Below are 24,765 nucleotides of genomic sequence, written 5' to 3' on the forward strand. Positions count from 1 at the left end.
TAGTGGTAAGCTGTCGCACGTAGGACCTAAGTGGCGAGCGGAGCGGCTGTCTTTCTTTTGACAGCGTCCAATTTCGTGTTTACCTGTCTAACCTCGTGCACATCTTTTGTCGCAGGTTGCTCCCGGCCAGCTGACGGCCTTTGTCGTCGGCATGCGTCCGCGGCCTCCTCTTGTCTGAGCCATGTCAAAGATGCGGCAGCCCAAGTACGGCACCCTGTCAGCGGTTCCCGTCGGCCTGTACGGCGATACCCGCTGTTACGGCTCTGTGCGGGGTTGCTGCCGCAGGCCCGGTTGCACGTGCGGCCGCCGGCCCGAGATCGATGACGCCGCGCTCTACTACCACGTCCTGGGAGCCTCCTCACTTGGAGCAGCGTCTCTCGGCAGGGCCTCGCTCGGGCGTGGACACGCTCCCAGACGCCGGTCGGCTGCCAGCGTCGTCCATGGAGGAGGGGCGGCGGCCGATGTCTACTTGGCCGCAGCAGCCGCCAGTGACCCTCTGCTGCGAAAGCTAAACCGCAAGGATCGTTTCAGCTCGGTCTCATCACGTAGGTCCATCCTCGAGTGCGACGTTACGGCGTACGATCTCATCAAGAAGTACCTCCGCACTCCGGCAGCGCCGGACAGCGATGACGACGACCTTAACTGCAATGTTCTCCTGAACGGTGGAAAGAAGAACGGCACCAGCGCCGCCATCAAGCCAGGGTCTCCACCTTCGCGGCAGTCTCCTGCCAAAAATGCTGCCGTGTCGCGGCCTCCGGCCAGCCTCGAACTCTGGCCCGAAGAACCAGACCCGGATTACGACGAGGACAGCGACGTGGGGCTGGAAGCAGGACGCTTCAAGGACCTTAAGATATCCTATTCGCCGCCGCTCGTGCGAAAGGTGTCGGCGCCAGCAGCCGCCAAGACGCGCGCCGAAGCTTCCTCGTCATCCACACGGCGCTCCCAGTCCTGTTCTCCAGTGCGGCAAGCCACCGCCAAGAGTCCGACGCTGAGCAGTCAGCCCAGGGGCATACTGAAGAAGAAGAAGGCACCGGAAAGGAAATCCCTCAATGCCACGCACAGGGGCCGCTCGTCTCACGGGACGTACAAGAAGGTCACCTTCCAGGAGGGCAGCGAGTGTGTATCTGCTCAGGCGTGGGAGGAAGAGCCCTGGGAGAACCCGCACGAGGCTCGGCCGGAAGCGAAGAAGACGCGTCCGCGTCTCGATTCCTCGTGGGACGTAGTGACGGTCACCACCAAGTCCCGCCCGGCTGCGTACGTCAACGGGCACAGCACGTCAAAACGGCGCCACGCAACTGCGCCCAGTTCATCGACGAACAGTGCAACGGAAACTGCTCCGACTCGCAAGAGCGACGCCATAGCGGTGCTGAAAGCCGATTCCAAATTTGAGTCCGGAGGCGATACGTATGCAGAAAGAAGACTGCCGCCGAGAGAAGAGAAGAGGGCTGGGAAGGCCGAACTAAAATTGGAACAGCAGTTCAACACTGAAGTTCGGGTCAGAGGGAGTCATAAAGTCGAAGTAAAGTCCCAGCCACGGACAGATATTAGAATAGAGCAGACGAGAGAGAACCAAAGTTCAAAACTTGAGCAAAAGTCAGCGGTAATCCCTGCGAGCTCCGCAATAAGCTTAGATTACGAGCCAGACAGGCAGTACCACCAGGTTAAAGGTTCCTTTTACAGTAAAGGGGAAGTAAGCGTCAATAGCGACGCGCAACCAAGTTCCGGTAGCCACGGAACCAACATCAACATCGTGCCTGGTAGCGAAGAAAAGGGCATTTCTCTTCAGGTGAACGATAACGATAGCCCTTGCACCAGCTACGAATCTGATGCTGACTACGAGGTGATTTCCAGCTACGATTCACAAGAAACTAAACTTACAGGAAGCGGTGCCGGAAAAATCGCTGTCGAAGCTGAAAGCAATGTTACGGAGAAAAAGCCCCACCCTCTTCAAGATGGCATCCTCCGAGAAGGTAGTGGTGATCAAAAAGAAGAATGTAAGTCACCTATCCTAGATGTTTCTGAGGGCGGACATTCAAACGACGTTCGCGGTGACCTTGTCGAGAGTGATGCTCCAGATACACTACCAGAAACCTCTCGAAACCGACAGTTGGTTTCACCTCCTTTGAGCCCTAAACCCGTCACGTACGCTCTAGATTCTGGAAGTGAATGCTACGACGGTCAAGTTGCATCAACCCACGATGCATCTCGCTATTGCAAGAAAGACATATCCATCGGTTTGGAAGCAAACAATGCTACAGCTAAAACAGAAGCAGGGATTAAAAAATCGCAAAAATCTCAGGCACCTCCTGTTCCAACGCAGACCCCCATTGTTCCGCAGGCTAGGTCAGAGAAGACTTCCAACCCAAATAAGGATTACGAGGACGTGAACAGTCAAGGCCTTCTTCAGCAGGACGCAGAGCTAGTCGCCGAGAAGACTGCAGTAAAACAGGGTTCGGAGATTAACGATACTTTGAAGAGCACAAGACCAGAGTGCCCAGCCCGGAAGAAGCACGATGTACAGAAGAACTCCAGAAACGAAGTTTCAAAACGCCCCAAGTCCCCTCCGCCTCGTGAAGAAAAACTAAGCCAGCAGCGAAGCATGAAGATGAACAACTCTAAGGACACGAGGATCTATCAAAAGGTCGGTGTCAAGGTACTACCCACGAAAGCAGAGGCGCCCTCCGAAATGAAGCTGTCCTTGCCCATGGAACATCGGATATCCAGACCGCTGTCACCGCCTCCACCGATTCCAGCTGGTTCTGCTTCGCCGAGACGAGTATCTGCCGGTGAGTACGAGCGCTTCTACTTCGTTTCTTCCTTTTACATGTGGTGGAGTGTTTGAAGCAATCGCGAATCACTTCTTTCTTTTACAGCCTCCTTTAAATCAACCACCACCTACGTATAGTCTATTTTGCCGGCAGTAAATTTAGAACAGCTCTTTTCTCACTCGCGGCCCCCGAAACATGCCTTGCGCGCTCGCCACTTCAGAGACTTTCGCCGCCAGCGCAGCGGCACTCAAATCTGCCTTCGAATAAACCGAGCTGAAGAAATGTGCCCGTCCGCATTTAACGGGCTCATTTCAGGGGGGAATTCGATCGGCGCTTGCGCCAGCTTCCCTTTCGGTCTGCGCCAATTCAGACTCGCGGCCCACATCAACAGACGGAGGCGAAACTCGTCCAAACAACAGGTGGGGAGGGAGGGGTGCTGCTAGCGAAAGCTTGAGTGTGCACACGTTCTGCCGCTCGGCCGAACGAGAAGGCGCGGCCCGCCGTCATCAGCAATGCAGCTCGCGCGAAAGCGACCGCGGCGCCGCCTCCTTTACAGCGAGAGTGGCCGCAGCACAAATGATGCACTGCCTTCCCCTCCAAGTAAAGCAGAAAAAAAAAAAACGAGAGAAATAAGCGGTTGACGGCGGGCCTCGCCCATTCATTGAAGCACACACACACACGCGTGAGGAGAGACGAAGCAACAGCAACGGCAAGCGGGTCATGCAGCCGCTATGGCGGCTCGTCTCGTCCCGAGCGGCTAAGCCTCCCAGCCGGCTGGCGAGCAATCTAGGCCTCCCGCACCGTTATGTCGGTGGGCTGCCGACCAGTTCGGCTGATCGGGCAACGCGCTTGCCGTGCAGCAGCCGAGCAGCATAGGGACTTTACGGCACCCTCCCTCCCATCTTCTTTCTCCCGTTACACTGGGCTGGACACCGCCGTCTTGAGGACGCGATGCACGACTCATGGCGGCGCGGAGAACCCACGCCAGCGGTTAGCCGCAATGGGCGCAGCGGCGAATTTCTCATCTTGCCTAGGGGCAACGTGTGCGAGACGGCTGGCCGTGATCGCAGGCGACAGAGAGCTCTTAAAATTCTGGGTTGGTTCACATATTGTGGAGAGCATTTCCTGATCAAGTCCTTATTATCAACCATGCGAACTTTAATGGGCCACCTTTATAAATAGTCCCGATAAAAGCGGTCAGCCCCATATCTTCGTAGTTTATCCCCGCGTATATATGTCAAGCACGAAATAGAGCCAACACAGGGCAAGAAGAAAAGGGAAAAATGAAAGAAGCACCAGCAAAAGCAGTTGACCGGGCAGTTGACTGCATATAATGCTTGCTATTCTGCGCACTATGGCCTTGCAGGCGCTCATTGCCTTCTCTTCAGAACGTGCCATTACACTCGGGGTTTTAACCGTGCCGAAGACAGCCCGTCCATGCGTTAAGGGACGAGATTAGGGCTAGTTTGCATTTGTACGGCGCAATAAATATTCCGAGTGCTTCACTGTAGCGTTCACTACCAATTGCTGAACTTTGAGGTGCAAGAGCCAACGTGCTCTATAAACTACCAATTGCTGAACTTTGAGGTGCAAGAGCCAACGTGCTCTATAAATACAAATGCAGATTCTGGTCTTCCAGAAAGTTTGTGCAATAGGAGATGCACAGTTCCGCAAGTGAGTTTTTTCTCATAGCAATATTGCCCAAGACAAGATGGCCGATCCTGCGTTTTCAGCTGAAGCAAAGCAAGGGGGCCTTTCTTTTTATTTCTCCGAAATACGTTTCATACACTCCATCCACACCATTAGGGCGCGTCCTTCAGTTCTCACAGTTCTTTGATAGAGAACTCCGCCTTGGGCGACGTTGTTATGCGAGTAAGCGCACTTGCTAAGTTTTGTAAATTCGCTCTGGCAATATTTTTCTTTCTTTTTAGATGCCCTTACTATGTGTACAAGTACCTTAAGAAGATCATAATGAAGGCCAACACATTATTCGCATTCGAACAACGATTACTACATCAACATGAGTGAAAAGCAAGTTGTTGTTGTTTTTTTTTTTTTTTTTGTTCTCAAATAGATTTCCACTGAAACATATACGACCACGAAGCATATAGAACTTTGGTGCAAAAGTCATAAAATAAATTTTCTTCTCTGCAGACTCACTGCTTCCTTTCATAGTAGAGTTGTGTGTCCACTCAACAAGCTGCGAAAAAGAAAGACAAAGAAAGAAGGAAATGCGTGCAAGCAACAGAATCTAGACTGAGAACGCCTTCTATAGATTTCACTCACGGTACAATTAGGGCCCCGCATCTGCGAGGCTTCCACAATTAACGACGGCACATTTCCTCGTACGAGCAGACGACAGCCCGTAATTGCGCAGAGCGCCTCCACATTCTCTTACTTTTTCCTGTGTCTTTTCTTTTTTTTCCTTTTTGCTTTCAGAATGAAGCAACTATGAACCGAATATCGGTTACAAACCTCCACGCGCGCGCGCCGTGAACTCGATGACCGGCGTCTTCCCTGCCCAGTACCCTTCGAGTGTTCCGATTAGCTGTTCTCCGTCCTCCGTCTTCACCCCGAGGGGCCGGCAAATCAATGAAGCGTCTCTTGGGTGCTTGTTCTATACAACTGACAAATGACACCCTACACGCATCCATATTGACTCGTCGTTTCAGTGATCAGAAATAATGTCATCGCGTTTTCTCGACGATATACCGTTGCGAGGACAGTTCGGTCACGCACGAGCTGTATATAATCCCGTCGCGGTTGTCATCTGTTTTTCTAATGGCGGAATCGAATCATCACATGGCGCCGGGCACAGCGCCCGGTCGGGGTGAGGCGACACCTGGGAGGGTGGCGGATATTGCCGATCGGATACGCTCACGTGCTCCAAGATCTGTGTCACGCTAAACGAGCGGAGCTGTGTTTGTCCGAGCAGTTCGTTGCACCTCGGCTACACAGGAAGCTCTGCCCACACGCGGGTTAAATAAGGTGGCCGGAATAAGAGCGGATCTGCGCCTGAATGAACAATGGGGAGACTCTGTACAACTCTGCTGGCGCGAATATCGACGCATAGCTGCGACCGGTCGCTCTCTGAAGACCGTGGAACGGAGGTGCTCGCATTGCGCTGCGCAAACAACGGCCATCCGATGTGTTCTCGGGCGAAGAATGCAACTGCTACATCGAACAGGAAACGCGCTGCTAGATTGAGACAGCGTGTTTAAAACGCGACCCTTACAATGATGCCGTGGATATACAATACAAGTATACGGCGTCTCGCTGCAGACTCAGTGCGTGGTCGCGGGTTAGGTATGTCCCGGTCTCGGCTCTATTAATTTTGGGCCGAAGTGCAAAAACGCTCGTTAACAGATATTTCTTCGGTCGGCGCAGTTTAATCGACATAAGTGTCGATTATACTTCGTAGATATCCAATATAGTCCGAGAGTTATACTTTGGCAAGTCCATATTCTTGAAACGCAGTTTCAAGGAATACTTTGATAACAGACACCGACTCCAGAAGGTTGACAAAATTCTTATTACAAAAAACGTATGTATATGCTTCCTAAGATGGCTTTCCCACGTTGCCCTGTCCGTGGCCTCACTGTTCATCAATAAAACAAGGATAAACGATTGGACTTGCTTGTTGCTGTTTTGCAAGTTCAACAGGACGATTGCCATGGTAACCATATTTCGTTTCACAAAAGACACAACGAAAATCTACTCTTCCGCCGTTAGTACGTCATGCAGCATTGTGGCGAAGCCGCCTCAACATTTCCGAAAGTGTTCTGGCAAAACTCGGGTCTCCACTGAATACAAAGCGCTTTCTTACAAGGGCTAAGAAAGCACACAACGCAGCGGCCGTCAGCTCAGTGGAGGACACGCAGAAATACGTTCTGACGGAAATGTGCCGCGAAGACCTCACGTCTGGACTGGCGCTCGGTCCGGCCGCAAGCGTCCTTCCTGATTTTGCGGTCAGAGGCTAAGTTGAGCGGTTTAGCGGCCCAACACGGCCGCACGTCACTCCGCGGTGCCGCTTGAGCAACACCACGCGGACACCGTGGCCTGCGTGTAGTTAAAAGTAATCGCCGTGCGGGCGCGCCACGGCCTCGCTAGGCCTCGCGAGGACCTCTGCGCCACACGTCGGCGCGCGCGCGCGCGACGGGGTCGTCTTTGGCGCGTGACCCCGCGCGGCCTCATAGACCCGCGCCAGCTCGCTAGGCGTTTAAAAGCACCTCGCGACGGCCACTTGGAAACACATTACCTTGCCACACACAACACGCGGGCCCGTCAGATAACACTTTCACGCGTATACATACGCACAGGCTCGAAAGCACTCTTAAACGTCGATAGCGAATGACAAAATAAAGAAAGAGGAGCACCTTAAAAGGGAGAGGCGTAATTTTCGGGCGAGGGTTGGTCTTGCCGCCTTGGCGGCTGCCACCACGCGGCTAATGCAGCCTAACGCCCGCAATGGAGAGCTATTGGCAAGGTGTTGCGACCGCAATCGCGTCTTGCAGTGGAGGAGGAGGGTGCGCTGTGCAAAGCGGGCCTTTCTTATTCCTTTTTTTCTTCTTCTTTTCATTCTATCATATTGTTTCGCCACATTTGCGCACACGTATATGCCACTATCCAGGCGCACATTTAGCCTGGACCTATAGGCTTTCGGCTGCACATACGTACATAATGTACCAAGACCGGGTCATACGAACGGCGCGGAATGTCTGCATCACATATCGAGACTCATACCGCGCGCCGGTCGACGCAACCTGAATAACTCGTTTCATGTGGCGGCGGCCGGCGGTCACCGAACAGGAGACACTGCACGTCAGGAGCGCGCTGGAGTGAAGCGTGTAGTATTGCAATATAGCGGCGATTGCATGTTTGGGACCCGTGGCGAAGACCACGGGAAGTCTTGTGATGCATTTTTGGATGGCCTGGGTCGATTAAACGATATATAAGCGGAGTCACGTTCACACCATCTAGGCGCGCTATGACTTTCTTTGTATTTCTTTGTACTTTTTTTTTTTTTTTTTTTTGCATTCGGTTCCACATTCAGGGATGTACACGCGATCTTGACACGAGGTGAAAAGGAGGTTTGACTCTACAATTTATTTGATTTATTTTACTTACATCGAATCACAGATCTCGTCAAGGAAGGGTTAATTATTGGAACATAAAAAGATAAACAGTTTTAACCGAACGGTGTTTTATAAACTTCAGCTTCGTCGAGGCTTGGCATAGAAGTTATTAAATATGACGAAATCAATGCCGTGTCTGGAAAACGCGTGGCTGCAGACTAGATTTACGTCCTGAGTAGGCAATGGGTGAAGAGGAAAAGATAGAGACGCTATTTTAAAAGATCTGGAGCTGGTCACATATGATTACACAAGATATCTGCGCTGAGAGGAAGCACTACATGCAACAGAGCTTTCGGCTTGTGAAAGAAGTCGACAGCCGCATGTATACCGGTCAACTTTCTGCATCGCGATATGATTACATCTACAAAATGCTGGATGAAATTGGTACAGAAGTGTATTCTGACAGATTGTATACTAGCTATTGGTGACGGGCTGGCGCGCCTTTCCACCGTCATTATTCTCTTTCAGGAGCCCCCTATACCTATGGAAACATGCATTATGTCAAAGTTATCTTCGTTGTTTGCTGCACCATTTCCGTCTTCCAATTTCGCCTGGATGACTGTATAGAATGACCTATCTGTACTTATGGAATCACATAAACAGTGCACGCTTTTGGAGAGGCAAGCGCTTTTTACTGTCATGCAGGGAAGCTGAGCCTCGGCATTTTTAAGCTCATCCGGGTCCAAACTATGCTGTTATCCAGATAACCTATGCAAAATGCAGACGCAAAAGTGCTGCGTATTTCGTCGTCTATAGTTACGATTTAAGCAAAAATGCACTGCTAGATGAGGCATAGCGCGTTCTAAGAAGGCTTATGCGAGGTGACAGCCGCACTGGAGCCTCGGGGAGCCCATACACGTCCTCGGCAACATTTATCGGCTGGACAGCTGTCGATTTTCTTTGCGACTTCTGGTGTGTGGCGACCCGTGTGACCAGCACCGGCTACATGTATACAGTCTTGAACAATATGAGAGGGAACGAAGTTTGAACATTAATTCATTTATTGATTACTCCATAATTATATGTGACAAACTGACAAGCGCAATTTTTTCAGTTTTCTAACTAGCTTTCCTCCGGATGCATAATACACAAAGGTTGTGCCCTCTTTTACGAGAATATTCGCAATTTTGCCTAAAAGGTTGGTTCCTGTCATGCTCCTCAGGAATGTACACTTAAGAAGAGGAGGAGGCGCCACCACGAGCGATATACGCAGGATGTCACTTTCGTCAACGTTACTAGACCTTCGTCTCGGTCAGACCAGCTGCATTTTGCGTCGACGGCCACATCCACGTTACTCTACAGCCAAAACCGCGACCTGCCGGGCCTGCCTCCTCCTATTCTTCGGTACGTCTTCGACGCTGGTCACGAGGGTTGCTGCAACTGCTTAAAGTGCCGCTGCATTCAGCCGTTCCTCATTAGCGCATTATGCAGGGCGTTCACTGTCTCGCAATGCGCTTATAAGGTCCCCTTTTCAAGGATTAATTAGATGGATATGGGGGAAGCTTCTACCCTGCAGTTGACGTAGCCAAGCTGATGACGACGGCGACGATGATGATTGTGTGATGATGATGAGGATTGCGGTCGTCTCTATTCGGCGGCCGAACATTCATGATGCAAACCGAAACGATACAAGATGATCGAGGGGACGGCGACGATATTGGACACAGAGGGGCAGCCTACCAGTTGGAACACGCAGCGCGAGAGTGGGGAGTCCATTGCCTAGTACGTAATTAACCTGAAACTACAGCACGGTAGTTTTACATTGCTGGGATGAAGTGTACATTTGAGATGTCTTCTGCAAAAAACAGAGTTCGCTTTAGATACACGCAGTATTCAGTATATGGCGATAGAAACTGGCGACGGGCTTCCATTCTACCTTACACCGGTGATAGCCCTCCACTGCATGGTTATAGCGGGCTCGCATGGTTGGTCTCCATTGTGACTCGGACGCGAGGCCCATGCGGCTGATGCAGCTCATCTCATTCCGATGAAGTGGCAGAAGTCAACACACTGTGTATGCCTACAGCTACAGAGTTTCAAAGTTTCATTGTCGGTCTCACAAAAGCTGTCACCTCTTTGAAATGTTGTTTTTTAGCGTCTTACTTTGTAACGTGTTTACGGAAGTCCGGTAACAAGGGAAAAACACAACGACCGAGTCGTCTAAGACACCGGGAAACGAAGTAGTTCTGCGGAATAGGAACAAATGGGAGTTTCTCTTTTCTTTTGCAGGGCACTGAGGCGAAAGGTTTTGAGATCTTTCGAATAAGTTCGAGACTGATATTCGGTGTCAGGTACGCCCTCATGTACGGCTTCACGTTCTGCACAGATTTCATGGCAAAAAAAAAAAAAAAAAAGAAAAAGAAAAGCAACTAAAAGCATTGCACGCTTAAAAGTTGGTGCGCGAAATCTAGAATTCATTTTCCTCATTAAAATGTACACGGCGAATGAGCCAAAAGTTTGATAAGTATCAACGCGCTGCCCCGTGTCTCCACGTGCACTAGCCCCGCGTCACTTCGCAGTGGAGTTCATATCAGTAATTCTGGCGCGCCAGCTAGTTTACGCTTCTAAACGAGGTGCCAATCGATGTTTAAAGAGAAACAGACCACGTGTTCCGTGTGGTTCGAAAGCGGTTTTCGACTAAAGGAAGTGATATGTAGAAGTCGAACTCTCTAGTAAACATACATATAGGCAGGTACGCGCCCGCTATGCGTTTACTCAGAGAACGAGATAAGGACCGCGTTTCCGACGTAATTACCGCCTCTGCTACCTGCCCTTCCTTTTTCAGCTGGAGCGTTAACGAGGCAAGGCGATACCTGTACGAGCAAGGAGGGGGGGGGGGGGGGGGGAGGAGGTAATGCATATAGCAAGCCAAACGAGAGTGACGTAATCAGCCGCCAGCTAGCGGCCCAATTATCCTGTCCAGAAGTATAGTAGGCCGTTGTTCCGCCGACCAAGGTTGCGGCATGCCCCTGGCGTCAACGCACTGCCCTACTCGGCCGTTTTGTAAGAGGAAAGAAAAGAGACCGCGCGCCAGCAGGTCCCGAAGGCGGATTCAAGGGGCGGTTCGCGCGGCCATTATATAGGCGAGAACGCCGTGTGCTGTTGTGCAGGACGCCGTGGCCGCACCGTTGCTCGGAAACTGCAGGTATACTGGACACCAACGGGCTGACGGCAAAGCCGTGGGCGCTCGCGCTGGAAGTTTGGTCTCCGGTATGTGTGTAAGACGAGGAGCTCTTGCTGCAAATGGGCAACTTGCACTGTCCTAAGTAAGCAACATGCCCTACCTTGCATAGCAACATGCGTTATTCTGCATACCCAACATGCTGTACCCGTATACTACATATCAATCAGCATCCACTAGCATGTGGACAGTTCGCTGGCAAGTTCCCGTGTGGGACCATGGAGTATTGCTGTTTGGCATGGGCAGTTCCAAAGGCCGCCACCTGACAAAATAAAGAAAAAATTCTGGATAGCATTTTGTACCACTAAAGTGCCATGAGGCGAAAGCCATTATAGCGCGGTGGATCGTAGCCCTCCACTACGGCACCTATATCTCCCTCTCTTCTTTCGCTCCCAGCTTCCTCCCTTCCTTTATGGCGTGGCACATGTGTCCGCGGAGAATTTTGACACATACTGCGCCTTTTCTATCCGGTAAATCAATTTCAAACGCCGCTGATGCCTGCTGTACTGACGCCTCCTAGACATCTGGATCTGCTTCTGTTTGTTGTGTGGTACTGCGTTAGAAGAAGCGGCAAATGAAGGGGTCAGCTTCGCATCTTCGTATATGCGTGAATCGCCTGGTAACGTCATGACCTGTCGGGGCGCGGTACATCGCGCACCCTCTTGTAATCTTCTAGAGCACTATACCTTTGTCGAACACAACTAGCATTTCATTGAACGCATCAAAGTTGAGGGGGAGTTTCGGAGGTGGTGAAGGGTGGCAGTTGCTGGCCCTACGGGGCTGGAACGGTAGGTCAACGCCGCTTGTGGCGGGGGCTAGCCAACCACCGAATTTTATCAGTTGTAGGCTGTCATTGCACCCACCACTGCTTCGGTGGTAGACGAGAGAGAGAGAGAGAGAGAAACCTTTGGTTTGGTTTTGGTTTTGTGGGGTTTAACGTCCCAAAGCAACTCAGGCTATAAGAGACGCCATAGTGGAGGACTTCGGAATTTCGACCACCTGGGGTTCTTTAACGTGCACTGGCATCGCACAGCACACGGGCACCTTGCTTTTCGCCTCCATCGAAAAGCGGCCGCCGAGGCCGGGATTCGATCCCGCGTCCTTGGGAACAGTAGTCGAGCGCCGTAACCATTGCGCCACCCCTGCGGGGTAGAAGAAACCTTTATTTAGCCGGATAGTTATATAGGGCCGAGTTACATTGCCCTACTATATGGCCAGCAAGTCAAGCCTGCATAGGCGCGCTTGAGGATTCGGTCTTATATGCACGGGTCCGAGCTGCGCAGCAGGGTCTCCCAGTCATATGGATGCAGGATTTCTCCTAATTTTAGAGATGGGGGGTCCTCCTTGCATCCCCAGAGTATATGGTTGAGGATAGCTCTCTCATCGCACAGTGTGCAGTCAGGAGAAAATTGGCTGGGGAAAATATGTGAGAGAACTACCGGGTTTGGAAAGGAGTTTGTTTGGAGCCTCCTCCAGGTAACTTCGTGTTCTTTATGACACTTCCTTCGTTCAAGGCGGAAGTGGTGGGTTAAGTTATGATATCAGATTATCCTTGGCTGTCCCCAGAGCGGAGGTGGTCACCGACCGGCCGACTAAACCTCGGGCTGTCTGGTGAGCCGCCTCGTTTCCAGGGTTGCCAGAATGTGCCGGTACCCAAATCAATTTAATTTCTTTATCTGGGAAGGGAATCTTATTAAGAATATTTAGAGTAGATGGTGCAACGACCGCTGTTGTTGCGGCACGCATCTTTCTCTCCCTCTTCTTTTTCCTTTCTTCTCTATTTTCTCTTCTGTCCGCACGAGGCAGCGGAGGGCCCCGCCGGGGTAGTGCAGTGGTAAGACGCCCGACTACTGTGCCGGAGTACCCGGGTTCGAACCCGACCTCGGCGGCTGCGTTTCGATGGAGGCGAAACGAAGAGGCGTCGTGTGCTGTGCGATGTCAGCGCACGTTAAAGATCCCCAGGTGGTCGAAATTACTCCGTAGCCCTCCACTACGGCTCCTCTTTCTATCCACTTTCACTCCCATCTTCCTCCCGTCCCTTACGGCGCGGTTGCGGTGTCCACAGAAATCAAGTGAGACAGTTACCGCGCCTTTCCCTTCCTATAAATAAATCAGTTTTTTAATAAATCAGGCAGCTGAGGAGGCTCAGCTACAGAGCCAGCAGCAGGCCCGTGGATTTTCTTTTCCTTCTTCCTACAGCCACAACAACAACGCATCAAAGTTAACCGGTGCTCTATAATTCGTTTACTGGAAAGGAAAGGCGCAGTATCTGTCACCGCTATCGTCCTCACCCACTATCTGTCACTCACGGAATCCGGCTATCATCCTCACGGAAGACAAAGGGAATTATGAAGCTGACAACCTTTTGTCGACAACGAAGACTCATTAAAGGCCTTCGCCTTAAAACGTGCTTGCCATCAATGTGCTATACATCTCGATTGTGAGTTGTGTCCATTCAGTAGTCCTCGCTTAAGCGACCGGATATGATACGTAAGCATTAAGTAGGTAAGTCGGCAGTTTCGTGTCACCAGAATTGTCATCACAATTACCTTCGAACGAAACGAGTTATAAGAAAAAAAGATGGTTAAATTATATAAAAGGCCAAAAAATATCGAAGGGGAAATAATTTGGTGCATGTGGTTTAATTCGGTAATTAATTTAAACCAATTAAGTCAATAAGACGTCGAAATAGCCGGGAGGGGTAATGGCGACGTCCAAATTGTGTCACGTGGTACTCAACTTCCGGTGACGTAGACCTAATTTCCGCTGGCGGGAAATTTGAAATGCTTAAATGTGAACGACTGAGAAAGGGCGTGATCATCTGCGTGCACAAATGATGGGAATGGTTAGAAAGTGTGTAAAGAGAGGTAAAGAGAGGTTTGTAAAGAGAGGCAGTCTGAAAAATTCCGCGAGAACTGCAGAATCTGTGGTGGAGAAGTGCGAATAATAATTGGTTCACGGGAAAGGAAAGACGCGGTATCTGTCAGTAAAAAGTCAGCCATCGCTCAAGACTTCCTCATAAGAGCCGGCGCCTGACAGTGTGTATATTACACAATCATTTTTCGTGAAAGTTAACTGTGCATCGGAATGCAACACAGCACGGAAATTAATGAGCAAGCCTAGCTATTTCCAAAGCATGATCGATGTCTCAGGACTCGGTGGAAGGTCTGCCAGGACTTCTTTTTTTTAAAAAAAACGAGCACCACACACTGTATCAAGTAAAAGGATCGAGCACTAGACGCAGTGACGTTGTAAACTTGTGAGCTCCAGAAATGCGTCGTCGACCATCTTATTTGGCTCAACGGGGTCTTGTGAAAAATCCTGCTTGCAAAATTCCGCACGAGACCCATATAGCTAACACAACTGTTGTCGAAAGGATATAAACAGGGCCATTGGTGCTTTCAAACGGAGTCGTCGCAAAATGCCATCAAAGGTACCACTATGGTTTTCACACCTTCGACAAGCTTCTACACCGAAGCACATTCTTGCACTTCTCAGACGAGTGCTCTCTACTATGCAGGCACGCACGCACAAACGCACGCACGCACAAACGTCGGCGTCCCGCCGTGCGGGCAGTTCCAGCGTTTTGAGCAGCAGCAGCAGCAATAGGTATGGACGGGGAGGGTGTTCGAAGTAGGCTAGAAGGGGTGAAAGTGCCGTCGCTGCGCGGCCGTCTCGCGCAATCCGGCCACTGCGGCATCCACACTGCAGCGCGCTGCTGCTGTTGCTGTCGCAGCTGTCGCGTGGCGTAATCCGGAGAGATGTCCGCGCGCTTCCCGTCTCACCGCTTGACGACAATTCGGTCAGACCTACGACGGGCCTCGGCACGCGGTTACGGAACCGCGTCACCCGCCGGTTCTTTCAGAAGTGCGCATGCGCGAGCAGCTCACTTGACCTGTGTGCGACCTTTCATATACGTGCCCGTGCATTATATAGTGTACGGTCGAAAGAGCCGGGAAGTGCTGCCGGCCTTGCGCACCTGCTGGAACACTTGGCGCCTGAAGCGCGTTGAATGGAGTGAAAGACCGTTTTGCAAGGCGCTTAGAACGCAGGTGCCGCAGTTGAGACAAAGGCACGCTCGTCTCCGCTGTCATGTGATGGAGACTATCGAAAGAGCGTTGCCCACCGCGGGCACGGGGCGCTCAGAGGCGGCTGCCCAACCCATCGCTTCAACTGCATAGCGGCGCCAGCGATAGATAATCGTCTAAGCCTGTGTAGTTGCGTGATGGCAGCGGAGCTTCTACTCAAAAGCCCGCAATTTTCGCTCAGTGAGAGAAAGGGGCCACTTTGTGAAGACGCGGAACGTTGCTCAACGGACGAGAGGAATTGCGCTTACCTTGACACACGCGACTTGTTCTCAAGAAGGGAGGTGGCGAGGTCATGGAGATTAATCACGTGCGCGCCGAGTTTGCACGTGCCCGGTTATTAAGTGCTGGGACACGCGAAAAATATAAATAAAAAACAACTAAATGATTAATTGGTGCGTAAGTGCATAGTCAATGCATTTGCACGATCTTTCAGCTGCGGACGAATGGCCGAGTACTACACAGCGGTAGGGATCCTGGCGGTTTAAATGCGGTCTGGTTTATTTACCTCGCCACGATTATCCTTACGCTGTTTGGCACGTGGGAGATCTTAGTGCGGCTTATCGTTTTGACCTCTGCGGTACAGAAAGCACGCAGTCCCATTCACCTGAAGCATGTCCGGGCCTTTTCACACGCTGTACGCGTCACTACATTCTCGTGCCACGAAGGCACTTTCCTCTTACCGACGGTACCAGCGGCCAAGTAACATACAGGTGTGCAGCAAAATGGGCGACTTTACGGTTTCTCCTACTTCTCTTCCCTCTTTTTCTTTTTTTCCGATACAAAACCCCCTTTCCTCCCTTATCGCGTTCGATACCTGGCTGCAGGCGTGTTGTATCGGTGCCTCACCGTCGCTGTGTCTCGATCATTTTCCCCTAGTTCTCTTTCCACCAGCATTCTCGACCTCGATGATCCTTGTATCACTCTCGTCGCTGCAGCCTTCGGGCCCCGAGACGGTTAAGCGCAGACAGCAGCAGCAGCAGCGAGGGCTCTCTAGTTTGCCGGTCTCGTTCCAGCCCGTAGCGACCAGAATGTGTGCCGCGCGACGGCGATTAATTAGTTGTAAAAGGTAAACGAAGGCGAAATGAGGTCGCACTCGTTATCGCCGCCGCTGCCGAGTTGGTGTCCGCGAAGCGAAAGTAGTGCGTACTGCTGGAGGCGACCCGCGTTATGCGCCGGCTCGGTATACACGAACGGTGACGACGCCTTTGCACTTTCTCTTCGCTGTCTACTGTCCTCGTCGGTGGACCACTTTCAGGTTTGAATTTGTGCTACAAAAGCTTTTTTATATATATTTTTCGTCCGTTGTCGGCGCGCTGACACGCGGAGAACACGGTGCCTAGAGAACACGATGCGAGCGACCAACTTTCATGCTATACCGCTGTATACCGCTGAAGCAGCGCATATGTCAACGAGTGCCTTAACCTTTCCTTCACGCTGGATTCGTGGAGCAACCCGGAAAGGCGAAATCTCAATATCTAGACGGGAAATTAATGCAGTCAAAGCAGAAAGCTGGGCTAGTTGGTGTGTCATCATAAATAAAAAGACTAGCGCAGATAACACAGACACAGGTGTCTGTGTTATCTGCGCTAGTCTTTTTATTTATTTATCTAGATGGGAAGCTCAAACGCACCGTCAACACGAAGGCGAACCCAAATGAACTTTGGCAATACTTACTAGGCGAAAAATTATCCCATTTCTCGATGGACACTTCAAAGCGCCGTTAGAGGAGAGAAGTGTCCAAGCCCTTGAGCATGGTACGTCTTTCCGATCAGTTCGTGCTTACGTCTTCTCCGGACGGCGAGATCGGCTGTGGTTTTTGTCTGTTTCTTTGACAGCGTATGGTACACGAAAACGGCTGTGTGTAAGGTCTGTGCGTTCCCCAGTAGTACTTTCTTTTATATATAACATGCTGCACGCTTTCTGGCTGTGCACCGATCACGCACGGGCGCTCGTCAATAACGGATGGCTGCTGTATCTGTCGGAAGCAAGTCCTCTAAAGCGTTCCTGACCGTAAACCAGTTTATTTCGTCCTTATTTTGAAGGAAATCTTCACTGCGCCACTTCGGACCAAGGTCAGCGTGGGCTAGCGATTGACCTTCAAGGAGCCACAGGACAAAGTATGGCTATAAGCAGAGACTATACTGGCACTTTAAAAAAAAAAAAATCGGCCTCTGAATATCCCTCCGAACCCCAGACGAGCGCGCGAACCACTACTCCACTCGGTACTCGTGAGAAACAGATCGTAATTCTCCTTATATAACGTGAGAATGATACTAGCGACGACAATGACAATGCATTTAGTGTTAATAATAATAATGATGATAGTAGCGATATGGATGATGATGAGTAGCAAGAAAGTAACCAAGCCTAATTAATCTTTCGCATAGTCTGGGTTTAGCATTGTTAAACCACAGCAATTTTTTCATTTCTTTGCTTAACCAAGCGCTAATTCCGGCGCTCCGCTCTAAGTAGCAAACAGGAGCTCGTTTGCAAAACGAAGTGCGACAACATTAACGCCGCGTACATCAAAGCCCCAAACCACAGGGAGTGCCTTTGTGTCCTTCAAGCAGTTAGGCGAAGGAACTCTGTTCTCGTGATGACGACAAATCCTCTATACCGTCAGCAGATTTGGTCTGCACTACACCGTATACGCCACAAAGGCTCTGAAGCAGACCCTTTGGCCCAGCAAGTTTTGAACAACACTGTACGTATTTCTTTTACCAGGGCCGGCCGTGATTACAGAGAAAGCGGAGCTTGGGCTGAGCTGCTCTATTCAGCTAGTCATGCGTGCAATCTTGGACACATACAGCGGGCCGTAAGAGCCGTGGAAGATGCGTTCAGGGAGTGGCTGGCAGCGGCGTCGCGCACGCGCCAAGCCCATACCGGCGCGGACACTAAGAACGAGGCTCTCCGATTCAAAGGGAACGCGGCCGCACTTTGCGCGAAGCAGGTCACTCGTGAGTCAGGCGTGGTGTAGGGTCCGCTGGTGGACTCTATATACCGCGCAAGGAGACATCATCAACTTTGCACGAACTCCGATTGGTGCCCTACGTGATGTCTCCATTCCCCTCACAGATTTTTTTTCTTCCTTTTCCTTCCTTCTTTTCGTTTTAAAGAAAGGGGAAAGGGGCGATATTTCCTACTCTCTTTTCTATCGACCGCTCGTGCAAGACGAAATTGGGTGAGAAGAAGGCTGTAGATTTGCCGTTACCTCCTCTGACTCTTCCCACCTTCCTTCCACCATGTCTCCTTTTTTATTTAGGTATACCTACACCTTTTCACGCGCTTCCATTCAAGGGTATAGTCTGGGAGGCGAGGGCTTCTGCATGCTGGTAGGCCGCTGTGGCACGCCGCGTTAGTATGAACCCTTCCGCGAACAATTCAGCGATATGCGCGGAATTTCTTCACTCTTAAGCGTGGGGCTGGGTCACGACTTTGATGTAACTCGCAGCCTCCATGACTGTCGGTACGAACAGCACGTAACAGAGCTACGTGCTTGCAGAGCTACGTGCTTGCAGAGCTACGTGCTTGCAACCGTTGTCGGAACATGGAAGCCCAGCCGCAGCGCAGTATCTGCGTAGAGCAACGGCCGCTCCATTCACGCGCGTCGGAGAATTATGGAACCTCGAGCCCTGTAAAAACCTTTAGGGTTCAACCGCCGGTCACTTATGTGGCCTTCTTTGCAGCGGGCGCAACACAAAGCATATAGAGAGTATGCAGAGTAAAATAATCTGAAGATACGAACGTACTGCATACTTGTATGCGTCGAAGCAGAACCTGTTCACAAGACTGAACCGGCTGTCAAGACAACGGTCCGCAAGGGCGTTGTACGGTGCCCGCACAGAGGGCAGTATCTTTGGCTACCGCGGGCGCACCGAAGCATTTCGTCTCAGAGAAACCTTGGGAATGCGTCCACCGACTTTATGACAGGGTGCAGTACTGAAGCCCACGAAAGAACGCGTCAGCTCAGCTAGAGACTGCGAGACCATGTGTTTAGGGGGAGGTGTCTCGTCTACAAGACGGGTGCCTTGCCTCCACTAGGCGAAGAAATGAGACACAAGACCGACAGCGATGAAATATATTTCGCTCAAAGCCTATCGCACAGCTGAATGGAGCAACAAGGCCTTCGCATGTATGTTTGTGTCCGGCCCTTCTGCTTCGCAGAACGCACTGGGCAGCGTTTGACAGACGCGCGTGGAGAGGTGTACACGCCACATCGGTGTCTCGCTAGGACAACAGGCGCGCACGCCGCCTTGCTCTCAACCGGGAGAGCAACGCCCGCATACAGTGCCAGTTCTTATATAGCGGGGGGCAATTACGCTGCAGCTGTACCGGAGCGGCGTGCTGCTCGAAGACTAGTCGCGCGCATACCATGCGTAGGGACGACGAAACCGCTGGGCACGGCGTGCTATTGTTCTACGTGGGAAGTGCAGCGGCCTTCTTCGAGTCAGGAGAGCAGCCCTTACCTACATGCTTGCAACGGGAACAGGAGCCGCTATACCGGCTGCTTTGTTTTCTTCCTGTATAGGCGCAGCTACGGAGACGGCAGGAGATGTGGGGTATGCGGCGACAGCGCTTTAATTGCTACGGATGAGCGCTTGTCCGCATAAATGAGAGATGTGTACGCATGGGGAGGTGATCGTAGCCCGGGCATTCGCTGCAGTCCTGTTGCAAGACCGGGAGCGTTTTGCACGAGCCAACACTCCCGATGCGTACGTGGTGGACCAATGGGACTCAACCACCGGCACCGATTTCTAGGTTTTGTACAATAGTCTCCAGATCCAGCCCTGTTACTGGCCGCCATTTTTAGGCCTTCTGGTCCGCATGCGAGCGCTCTGCAAAGCGCACAACCCACCGAAGTATTGCAGCACAGCAGACGTAATTAGTGTCAACTGAGTTGCTTTTTTTTTTTTGCTTTTTTTTTTTACCGACCAGGTTTTTGACATGCCGTAAGTTCTGACTATAGAAACAATGAATTGGTGACTTGCTATTATTGGCAGCATGTTTACTTTTTTTACATTGGGACAATGGCTACTGTAAACCAATTAAAGGCCATACGGCCACACGTGAGTGCGAAGCTTTGCGAAATGCCTCAAGTAGCTGAACGGCGCGTTTGCGTCATGCATACATCGAGTTCCAGGGACTCGTGCTTCCTTTCAATGTCCTCTACAAGTCTCACGTGGACGGTTTCGGAAGCGTCCCTGCGCGACGCGTCGTCCTCTTCACGCATAATTGGAGGCATAGACTAGTCGGCCAGGAAAAAGCAGTGGCTCCAGCACTCCCTCGAACGTTGAGCAGTGACAGGCGCAGGTCAGGCGAGCGAAAGAAACGGCGTGCAAAGGGCAGTCCTTTCGTCACGGTTGCTCAGTTCCCGCATGCAACGGGTCTCGCTGCGTCGACCACACTGTGGCTAGCGCGAGTCCTCTGCAATCGCTCTCGGGGTTGAACAAGAAGATGCCGGAGGCCGATAGGCGCGCTTCTCCCAGGCGCTGCGATAAGATGCGCACGTCATGCGGTATAGTCCAGGAACCACCGCGTGCACCCGGAACGGAGGGAGAAGTACCGCGGTCGTCGATGCGCAAGACCACTTCGTGCCTTCTCGGGCGAATCAAGCGCGCACCGGCACTGAGGCAGAGCCGCCGCGAACATGCATCTAACTCCTGCTGCATCCGCCATCAGCTCCGCGCTCGCGTCTGCGCAGGCCGCTCTGAACGGGGCCACAAGCACAACGCGTGCTGTTGCAGGAAAAGCGATTCGGCGCGCAGTTTCGGAGATGGCGCCGTTGCTGCGATAGCGTCGCGTAGCGCGCCTCCGCCCTTTTTCGCGCAGGACGCGATTCGTTACGACCGGCCCGTTTATACGTCGCTCTCATTCGCACCTGCTACTCCGGTGCTGTCCGTCGTTCGATTCGCGTCCCTGGAAATGCGATCCCAGTGCTTACTGCCTCGATCGCTGCTCACCACCACACTGTGTGGGGGACTGCGCGCTCTGCGCACTAGAGCGCGTCTTGCATTCAACTTGGTACAAGCAATGTTCCGCCATTCCGCGACGAAGCTCGAAGGAGCGGGGATTCCGCCGAACCCGAAAGTGGTACTCCGCAACACTGTGAGATGCTACTGTCTCTTGTCTTTACGCAACGTTGAGGCGTCTAAATGACACGCAGTCGAAGTTTTTGCGGCTGTTGACAGCGTAGCGTCGTGCACGTCTCTTGAACCAGCCGATAAGGAGCTCCCTGGAGCCCACATCCCGCACTGCTGCACGATATGGCTTTCAATAAATGGCTGGTTTTTAGCGCGCCGCAAATGGACATCAGATGCGCACATGCAAACGCGTAAATGCTACTCTTCATCGGCTTTTAAAAAGCACACCCTGAATCGTCGCGTGGATGAAGTCTGTCCAAGGTCACAGATCAGCCACAACAAAGAAAAAAAAAAAAGGAACGGCTGCAGCGAGTTTCCCGTTGTCGCTCTCGCCCCTCACTGTCAGCGCAGTGCGTGACGTTCCCGAATGGTGTTATCGCTGACGCGAGTGCCGCCAGACTCTCCAATGCACTCGTGCCTCCATCTAGTTCCTACAGCTTTGTGCATCGCCTCGGCGAACATTTGCAGGTTGGAAGCGGAAGCACTCGGCTCAGTCAGGATTCCCTCCGTGGGGGATCAGAAACAAAATAACGAGCCGAGAAACAATTGCGCGCGTATGGCGCAACAGCTGCCCTGTCGCACTGCTGCGGGTAATTCGGAGGACGATCGTCATCGCTTTTGCGAAGCTCGAGGTCGGCTTAGGCGAGCCGAAATTGCGCTTGCCGCCAAGCAAGAAGACTATCAGCGGTGTAGCGCGGTAAAAGTACGGTAGGCGAGTGACGAATACCTCGAAGCAATGACAGCGGCGCCGGCAACAATGCTGAGAGGGCGCTTGTACCATCAACTATCAGAAGTGCTAGTCTGGGACGGAATTCTTGTTAGTCGCTCTGAATCGAAGTAAGCGTCAGCGAAAACTGAAGCCGCTCAGTGCTATATATTATATAATTAAGTCTTAGTTAGATTGCTTAGTTTAACAAATTTCGTATGTGTGGTTGCGTACACAAAGTTGACGCTTAGCTATTTTCCTGCGACACGATAAATACACTGACGTCGCATTAATCTAACACTAGCAGCGCTGAGGCTAAACAAAGAACGACTCGTCTTTTCTTCCCTTTCATAATGTTACGCTTATCCGTTGTCTGCTTCTTTTACGCCATCATGAAACCGCCAGTCTTCGAACTAAATAAGGATGCCAATATAACTCTAAGCAGTGTCACGGAATGAATCTAACTGAGCAACTCCACAAAGGCTTCCCGTTTTACGGAACAGGATGCTCGGAGTGTGTGTGCGTGCTTGAGTGTTTACAGCATTAAAGTGCAGAAAAACAACCGTATAAGAAGACTATCTGATCTTTTTGGCAACCGACGGCAACGCTGCCTCAATTTCAACGCAGGTATCAAACATGCCCGTCGGAATTTTCCGACTGCCGGGTAGTGGCCGAGCGTCTACTTTTGGTCGGCAGCCAAACTATAACGTTAGCCCCAAGTATGACAATGGAATGAGGTCATGGCCAAACTTCGGTCCAACTCATTTTAAGTTGGGAAGTGTACCAGCGAAAAAGAAAAACAAAAAACAAAGGAAAAAGTTGCCATAGTGGTCTGCAAGTGGAACGCAGCTTGTTTCTCAGTTTTTTTTTTCTTTCTTTCTTTCTTTTGCACCGACGCCTATGCGTCGACTATGGGTCATTTGCGATCCTAACGCTGATATCGCTTCCTGAGTTGCGGGCTGTAGCGAGAGGTCAAGGTAAAAATATTGGGTATATTCAAGTGCGCCTCTTATGCGGACAATCTAGCAGTCTCATAAAGTTCACAGTCTGTTACATCGCATTTAACTAACTTAAGTTTTCTTTCTTGCTGTTCATATACGTCGTATGTGTCACTATATTCGCAACTCAAATAAATCTAAATTGTAGCAACGCAGCTGTAGTGAAATGGCCCTCTTTTAAAGACCACCTTTATTTTGTAAGTAAGTGCGGACTTTCTTGGCAAAGTTTAATGCTAGCCACAATTCCCGACTAAGTGGTGCTTTTGGATAATTTCTGCTTGGATGATCCTTGCGTAACTGAGCGGTATCTATGCTTAGTAGCACGCTGTATGGTACAAGGGTTCTCTTCGCGCGCCCCTGTACTACAATGCGCGAATGCCTGCGCAATCACAGAGCATTCTTATGTAACAGAAGGATCTTATTTTAAATGAAGCAGAATAAGGAGTGACATGCTGGGAAAGTTGTCCTGCGGCGCTTACCGCCATGTCTGAAGCATCTGTGCTGCTGTGTATATATGCATACATTTAATGCGATCCGATGAGATTAGGCAATTATGTTGACATGATGTGAATGATGGCTATGACCAATGACTATGACTGTGGCAATTACTGTGACTAGTGAACGATGAATATGAGTAATAACTATGTCTAAAGGCTGTAATGATGATGATGTAACAATGCTCGGTTACAGTTAATGTCCAGCTATAACAAGCCTTAAATGAACACTCGTATATGACGGACACTCAGATATACCAAAAAATTGGATGTAGTGAAACTCAGATATAACGGCACTCGCTATCCAAATATGGAATATATACCACAGTCTGCAAATCTATTACGAAGGTGCTTATAAAACGTAAGCGCCCAATACAATAATGCTTGTTATTGGGCTAATTGGTGACACATACTCAGAATAAAAATTGAGAGCACTGTGGAATCCATACTGCAGAAATGCGAAAGCTGGAGTTTTGGTGCTGCATACGGTGCATTACGTTTGCTCTCATCATTATTATCAACTAAATGCACCACCATTATCAATGCTACTGTCACACAGCTGTATAACGTCACAACACCTGTGGCGCTCCTGGCGGAGAGAGCGGGAGTTAGGCCGCCGTTCATGCACACCGCCGTCTCTCACGGACGGCACGAGTTGGTCGCCCAGCTTTGAGGCGTGACGTCATAATACCTGTTGTGGGGTTTAAAGGGGGAACGGTCTTCCGCCCCGCTCCTACTCCGCAGGTGCAGCGTCCTCGCTAGCGACCCGCGGAGGGAACAAAGGGGACAAAGGACGGGGACGACACATAGTTAATACTCGAATGCTATTTATTGCACTTGCAAATAATACAGAGCATGCCGGCTAGCTATACATCAACAAGGTTTTCCTTGGAAGGGCAAGGCTACGTAAGAAGGACTTTTGACTCACCGGCTGGGGAATGGGGGTGCGACTTCGGCGGCGGACATTTGAACGCGCCGTGAATATGGCGGCCAGGATTTCCCGTGCGCGCCGCATTCTTCGGACGAAGCCGTACCACGGCGTTTGCCGCGGGAGGCGGCGAGAGCGTGCGGTATTTACCGGTCGCTTCGCCGTTGGGAACCAGAAGATGGGCGGTCGTGCACGACGGGTCCTCCCGTGTGCGCAGCGTACTCCGTGCCCGCTATCCCCCGGCATTTGCCGGGAGAGGCGGCGGGAGACGACCGCTCTCGCTGCCGGCTGGATCCAGAAACTCTCTCTTCTTCTCGCGGGAACCCG

At 51.2% G+C, this 24,765-nt stretch overlaps 1 protein-coding gene across 1 annotated transcript in view; it reads left to right on the top strand.

The window, feature by feature from the left end:
• Positions 1-24,765, top strand: part of RhoGEF64C (Rho guanine nucleotide exchange factor at 64C) — a 140,024-nt gene that overhangs the window by 69,730 nt on the left and 45,529 nt on the right. The window contains exon 2 of the mRNA XM_084593960.1: positions 116-2,786. Within this exon, the coding sequence (XP_084450086.1) occupies positions 182-2,786 (2,605 nt within the window). The 5' untranslated portion in view covers positions 116-181. The remainder of the gene's footprint in view (positions 1-115; positions 2,787-24,765) is intronic.

This window comes from Amblyomma maculatum, chromosome 2 (assembly GCF_055883805.1).
Source record: "Amblyomma maculatum isolate TAMU_Amacu chromosome 2, ASM5588380v1, whole genome shotgun sequence".
NCBI lineage: Eukaryota > Metazoa > Arthropoda > Arachnida > Ixodida > Ixodidae > Amblyomma > Amblyomma maculatum.